This window comes from Camelina sativa, chromosome 18 (genome assembly GCF_030686135.1).
Source record: "Camelina sativa cultivar CO46 ecotype springtype chromosome 18, ASM3068613v1".
Classification (NCBI taxonomy): Eukaryota; Viridiplantae; Streptophyta; class Magnoliopsida; order Brassicales; family Brassicaceae; genus Camelina; species Camelina sativa.
In genome coordinates this window covers 6,075,036-6,082,430 of record NC_141897.1, presented here as the reverse complement: position 1 = coordinate 6,082,430, position 7,395 = coordinate 6,075,036, and the positions used below count along the sequence as shown (strand labels likewise).

The 7,395-nt window shown below is 37.0% G+C and overlaps 3 protein-coding genes across 3 annotated transcripts; 1 reads left to right on the top strand and 2 right to left on the bottom strand.

Moving 5' to 3' along the window:
- Window positions 1–278: 278 nt before the first annotated feature.
- LOC147921594 (uncharacterized) lies at window positions 279–1,145 on the bottom strand. Its single transcript, XM_087497753.1, has one exon. It carries the CDS (start codon window positions 1,143–1,145, stop codon window positions 279–281), a length of 867 nt encoding a protein of 288 aa, XP_087353879.1.
- Window positions 1,146–3,260: 2,115 nt separating this feature from the next.
- On the bottom strand, window positions 3,261–3,752 carry LOC104763186 (uncharacterized). Its single transcript, XM_010486596.1, has one exon. It carries the CDS (start codon window positions 3,750–3,752, stop codon window positions 3,261–3,263), a length of 492 nt encoding a protein of 163 aa, XP_010484898.1.
- A 1,959-nt stretch (window positions 3,753–5,711) lies between these two features.
- LOC104760714 (uncharacterized) lies at window positions 5,712–6,208 on the top strand. The gene has a single exon (XM_010483676.2). It carries the CDS (start codon window positions 5,762–5,764, stop codon window positions 6,107–6,109), a length of 348 nt encoding a protein of 115 aa, XP_010481978.1. The 5' UTR covers window positions 5,712–5,761; the 3' UTR covers window positions 6,110–6,208.
- Window positions 6,209–7,395: the final 1,187 nt, after the last annotated feature.

Below are 7,395 nucleotides of genomic sequence, written 5' to 3'. Positions count from 1 at the left end.
TGACAATGAAAATAGAGTCCACATAACCATTAACCTCACTCGCATGGCATAATCTATACATCTATGTTTTTTTATTTCTTAATTTGGTTATCAAATTTTGTTTCTATTCTCTTTAATGAGGGATCCTTTAAACATTTTTTTACATCTATTTTAAGGAAATATTTTCACTAATTTACGAAAAATTCCTTTTTGTAATTATTAGTTATCGACCTATAATATTTTTATTTTTTACAAACTTATCAATAAGGTTACAACCTGTTTTTTTTTTTTTTGACAGCTCATTTGAGCCAATGCGAAGGAAAAACGTTTACAAATAAAACATGATGCGGCGATGTACGCGCTTTGCGTGCCAAAGAGTCCACACTTACATTAGCATTTCTGGAAATAAGAGATAAAGAGAAAGAAGAAAAGTCCTCCTTGTCCATCTGTATGTCATCGAGAAAGGTCTTGAAAGCCGGCCAGTCCTGAGGGGAAGACACCATCTTCACCAAGTCTGAGCAGTCTATATAAAAAGCCACTTCTCGATGATCATGACCAATCATGCACCTCAAAGCCCAAACAAAAGTTTCTACTTCTGCATGCAATGGGGAAAGACTCTGACGGAAGTTGGCGGCTCCCTTCATCGGCGAAACCTCCGCAGCGGCTGAACACATCCAATCCGCACCCGCAAATGCGTCTCCCGCTTTCCACGATCCATCGACAAAACACCTACAACCGGAAAAGTCATTAGGCAGGGACCCTACGTGCCCTGTTCCTCGAGTGCTAAGTGCACTAGGATTCGGTGATATATCCGCACCATCCTCCTCTGCCTGAGCCTGTAACCATGTAGAAGCCTCCCCTATCGCTAATCGAACGACATTCTCAGGGTTATCCATAATATTCTCAAAAACACGAGCATTCTGCGCCTTGCATATATACCACATAATCCATGGGAAAGCCGGAACCTGAGCACCCGGATTAGCTGAACCCAGGAAATGATCCACATTAGCATAAAGAGAGTCTGTAGGAAATGAAACCGGTCCGACCGGCACCTGAGCTAAAGCCCATGCTTGTCGAGCTGGCGGACACCAGAAAATAGCATGATTTACCTTTTCCTCGTCAGCCCCACATCGAGCACAACCTGAATCACAGGCAATGCCCCGCATCTTCAAGTTCGTCGAAACCGATATACACCCAGATAAGACTTGCCACAAACAGCATCCTCCGGAGTAAAATGATCAAGGAGCATATCCATTCGCCATGAATTAGTTTGGCGAACAATAAGATGTGAAAGTTTTAACGAAGGGTCCTGAGAAGGTCCCTTACTCATAGCTGGTCTTGGGAATTGAGCTGGTATTCATGGATCCGTCCATATAGAAATGGAATCTCCAGAGCCAACCCATAGGATGGAGAATAAGAACGTATAGGATCCATAGGGTTTGAATTCCTATAATACATGCCCTTAAAAACCTGAGCAAAAAGGGAATCAGGTGCCTAAATTAGTCGCCACAATTGATTAGCCAATAAAGCAGTGTTAAAGTCATCTACATTTCTAAAACCCAAACCACCCAACTGCTTGCTCCCACATAACTTCTCCCAGGCTAACCAATGCATCCCCCAGAATGCCCCGAACTACACCAAAAATTTGCCACAACACTAGTCAATTTAGACGTGACTGTTTTTGGTAAACGAAAACAGGACATGACAAAATTCGGTACCGCAGTGGCCACTGATTTTATCATGACTTCCTTCCCTCCTCTGGAAAGTTGCTTCGCTGTACAACCATTTGTACGACTCTGTAAGCGATCCCAAACAAAAGAGAAAACTTTCGTTCTAGACCCTCCTAAACTCTCAAGGAACCCTAAATATGAACCCATCCCGCCCAAATTCGATATTCCCAACACCTCCTGCACCTCACGTTTTACGTCCTCATCAACCTTGTGTCCAAATTGAATTGAAGATTTATCAAAATTAATTTGTTGCCTAGAGGCTGCCTCATATTGCTTTAAAATTTCCAAGATAACCCCACATTGATCCTTAGTAACCTTATAGAAAAAAGGCTATCATCCGCAAACAATAGATGCGTAATTGGCAGACATTTATTAGCCACCTTGATCCATGTTATCCTTTTTTCACTCTCCGCCTTCCGAATATTGGCAATGAGGACTTCCGTACAGAGAATAGAACAGATAGGGAGATAAAAGGTCACCCTGACGCAGTCCTCGCTCAGGAATAATCAAACCATTAGGTTGACCATTCAGCAGAACCTTGTACTCAACCAAAGATACACAAAACAAAATCCAGGAAACCCATTTTTCCGAAAAACCCATTTTACGTAGCAATGCCTTGACGAAACCCCACTCGACCCTATCATATGCTTTGCTCATGTCTGTTTTAATTGCCATATACTTCCCTTTACAAGACGGGTTGGTCCTTAGGCCATGAAACATCTCTTGAGCAATCAAAATGTTATCCGAAATCAGTAGACCTGGCACAAAGGCAGACTGAGTCTCTGATACAAGATTAGGTAACACCAACTTGAGCCGTTGACACAAAATCTTGGAGATAATATTGTACCCCACATTACAAAGACTAATCAGACATAACTCCGCCATCCGGGTCGGCTTGGCCACCTTGGGAATAAGACAGATATGCGTTCGATTTAACCTCTTATCAAAAACCCCCTCCTCAAAAAACCGATTAACCATGGAAACAAGGTCAGCTTTGACAACTGCCCAAGCCTTCTGAAAAAACAAGGCGGTCATCCCATCCGGGCCCGACGCCTTATCCGGGTGCATCATAAACAAAACCTCACGAACCTCTGCCTCCGTCACTAGAGCTGTTAAAAGCTCATTGACCTCATCTGTTATTACCATTTCGACCTCCCTTAACGCCTCCTCAAAGGAATCAGGAGAGATCGCAGTAAACATGTCTTCAAAATAAGATACAACAGTATTACAAATATCGTCCTCCTTTGTTGACCATTTATTATTCCTATCATACAGACCAATTATTCGATTCCGCGCCCTCCGCTGCTTTGTTTGTGCGTGAATATACCTTGTATTTTTATCCCCCACTTGCATCCACCGATTCCGACTTTATTGATACCAATAAATCTCTTCCTCCCTGTAAGCCTCACGCAATCGGGAAGTTAATTCCAAAAGCACTTCCGGACCCACCGCATCATCCGCCTGGACCACCTCCAACTGTCGTTTAAGATCCTCTATCGTCTCCCTCCCAAAAGGAACTTGTGCCTTCCTCCACTGAGAGATTGCTCGTCTTCAGTTTCCTATTTTGGCCACCAAAGTAGGAGTATCCTGATCACCATCAGCTCCCCAACCCTCGGAAATAACCCCCATCAAACCTGTTTTACCAATCCAACGCCTATCGAACATAAAACACCGTTGACCACGCGGCCGTTTGACCCCAATACTAACCACCAGAGGTTTATGATCTGAGGCGATCATAGGCAAATAATCTGTTACTGTATCCGGAAACTGATCATGCCAATCCTCCGTACCTAAGGCCCGATCCAACCTACACCGAATTGGTTTCTTATCATGCCAGCCCCTCCATGACAGGTAATCACCAAGATAAGGAAATTCCAAGAGACCGCAGTCCTGGATCATCCCGTTAAATGAACGGAAAGATGCTGCGTGTCTAAGTTTACCCCCTCGTTTTTCATGATTCCCTGTTAACTCATTAAAATCGCCAACAACCAGCCAAGGTGTTGATCTCAAAATACCTATCCTCAATAACCTTTCCCAGACCATATCCCGATTTTTGGGTACTTGATCTCCATAGATAAATGTTATATTAAAAACTTTGCCATTATGGACCGCTTCAATATCAATGATTCGGTTTGTGGCCAATAAAATTGAAATATTAAAATCATCCTTATTATAAAATAATGCCAAACCACCACTACAACCAACAGGTTCCACTGTTTTTAAATTTTTATAGCCAAAATGGCCTACAAATTGTTCCAAATGAGAAAAAGATTGTTTTGTTTCCATTGGCCTATGTGTCTTCCATAAATCTCTAAGATGTCCAATGGTAGCCTTATTACCAAGACCTTGACAATTCGAACTTAGGATATTCATTTACTGATATTTGGTTTTGGTGACAATTACAACCTTTTAATTTATGTAAAAAGAGATGTTGCACATTTTATATATACAGCCTTTTAGTGAATCTCAGATTATTTTTTTGAAATTTTTTATACTGAAATGTTGTAATAGAAACATACAAGTGGCATTTCATTGTCATTTAGATAAATACTTTATTAGTTTGACTTAGAGTTTTTATACATTAAAAATAAAATCTATTTGTATGTCAAAATACCAAAAAATAGTTTGATATATTTAATACTCTATATATTTCAGTTAGTTATGAAATGACCCGACCCGTTTTTTTTTAATATATAATAATAAATACATTATATAATCAAGTATCACATACTACTTAATTAAACCAACCCAAATCACAACTCAACATTAAACCAGCAACAATCATTATGCACAGCGGAAACATACCAATAATATAGAACAATACAACATCAATACAGTAACCTCCCTAACCATTATATCCAACAACCTAACATAACTCTATCTAAGGTTCCAACATAAACAATATATCCAAAAACACACATACGAGACCCTAGATGATCCTCCTCCTCATCGCCATGACTCCACGTCACATACCTGCACACCACAAACAACAATTGAGATGCGTAAGTATTATCACAAATACTTAGTGAGGCAATCCTCCCATCTACTAGGCTATACACACAAGAAACTGAGATTCCAATGCTTTAACAAAACAACAAACAAACACAACAAACCAGGAAAATCACGAATCAGTCAAGATGGTGTCGATCGACACAGACCCCACAGACACATTCTGCGCGAAGCCAATCGCCGAATCTCCGTTTCCAAAGATCTCCAATCCGCTCCAAACTCACCCAAAAGCTTCAGGAACCTATAATAACCATAACACAACCACCACAAGCAAGAACAACACCACAAAACACAGCAAATCAAGCAACAAAGGATTCTCAGGCTTAGATAAGCCATGGTCATGCACGAATCCAACCCTTAGAACCCTTCTCCTTTGTTCCTAGCACAAGATCTCCACTCCACAGGGACAGATCTCACCAAAACAGCTTAGAATCTCCAAATCCCTTCAAGAACACTCTCTCTTCTCTCTTTTCTCATAAAACGGCCAAGACAATCTCTTCTCCACGACCTAGGTCGAGTTTTCCTTTATATACCTCGGTTAGGAACTTCAACTGAACAAACCAAGCCAAAATGACAATTCCAATAAAACCGGTCGAACCAAAAATAGATGGTGTCGATCGACACCAAGAAGAGTGTCGATCGACACCCCTTCCCAATAACCAGAAATTGGTTCGCGGGTGTTACAAGTTATAATCTCATATTCAAAAATTTGGCTTAGAATTTTGATGATTTAAACAAAATTACAACGTTCTCCATTTAAACAAGATATCTTTACTTGTATTAAATTTGTCATTATAATTTTAAAAACAATAATTGAAAAGAGAAATTTAAACGCTCATATTGTATTTATTTATCAAGTAAATAAACTCTTTCTCATTAATTTTTTTTAGTTTTGTAGTATGTTATGATAGTTACATCGGGTTTTCAATTACATATAAATAGCTTATGTAGCTTTGTGTCTATAATATCAAATACAAAACACACATCCTTACATTCTTTTCATATAAGAAATCATAGTCGGTAAATTTCACGTATAAGCACATATGGCTACATTTACCTCTCAGGTTGCTATGCTATTCATTGTTGTAGCCTTGGTTTGCGCCTTTGTTCCTGTATTTTCGGTCGATGAATCTGAAGCAAAATCGTTATGGGATACTTGTCTTGTTAAAATCTCTCCTCATTGTGCCTTGAATATAGTCGCCGTTGTTTTTGGAAATGCAACCATCAATGATTCTTGCTGCCACGATCTTGTTCAAGAAGGAAAAGTTTGTCATGATACTCTCATTAAATATATTGCTGACAGACCAGCCCTAATTGCCCGTGAAACACTATATTTGAAGAAGAGGGACGACATGTGGAATCATTGCGTTGCAATCTCGAAAACTGCTTAAATTATTTTGATCTAAAACTTGACACTTTTGTTTTAACATTTGCTTTATCCCAAATATCCATTTCAGTACTTTTACAAAAAATAAAGCAAAGTAAATCTCTTTGAGGATAAATAACACAACTTTATATTTCTAACGAAAAAAACAAAGTTATTTCATATGAATTTTAATCCGTAGGACATATATATTTTTTTGACTGAATTCAATTTTTTTTATATATAAATATATTAAATTTAAGACAACTGTATAATCCTAACAAGTTTTCTACTATTTATTCTAAATAATGACATATTATTTTGGTCAATCTCAAGAGATAGGTCCAAATAATGATATATTATTTTGGCCAATCTCAAGAGATAGGTAAGTATAGAATTTTTTTTATCTTTATGCCTGCCTCCAATTCCTCAAATAAAAACATTAGAAGAATTACAAAAATTGATTAGCAAAGCGTAAAAAAACTTCAATTTTAATTTCGAAACTGAAACAAGAACATAAAGAGGTTTGGAACATTCGAATAAACAGTAGATTAAATCATGTAAAAACGGTATTTGTATATTAGTATTTTAACCATAGATTACTAGGGCTAAAATTTGATTAGAGTCCTTACCAACAAGTGGATTAGGTTGACAATGAAAATATAGTCCACATAACCATTAACCTCACTCGCATGGTATAATCTATATTTCTATGTTTTTTTATTTCTTAGTTTGGTTATCAAATTTTGTTTCTATTTTCTTTAATGAGGGATCCTTTAAACATTTTTTACATCTTTTTTAAGGAAATATTTTCTCTAATTTACGAAAAATTCCTTTTTGTAATTATTAGTTATCGGCCGATAATATTTTCATTTTTTACAAACTGATCAATAAGGTAACAACCTTTTTATTTATGTAAAAAAAAATGTTGCACATTTTTTTTATACAGCTTTTTAGTGAATCTTAGATTATTTTTTGAAATTTCTTATATTGAAATACTGTAATAGAAACATACAAGTGGCATTTCTTTGTCATTTAGATAAGTACTTTATTAGTTTGACTTAGAGTTTTTATACATTAAAAATAAAATCTATTTGTATGTCAAAATACCAAAAACTAGTTTCATATATTTAATACTCTATATATTTCAGTTAGTTATAATCTCATATTCTAAAATTTGGATTAGAATTTCGATGATTTTTAAAAAATTACAACGTTCTCCATTTAAACAAGATATCTTTTTTTTTTTTGTATTAAATCTGTTATTATAATTTTAAAAAAGAATAATTCAAAAGAGATATTTAAACGCTCATA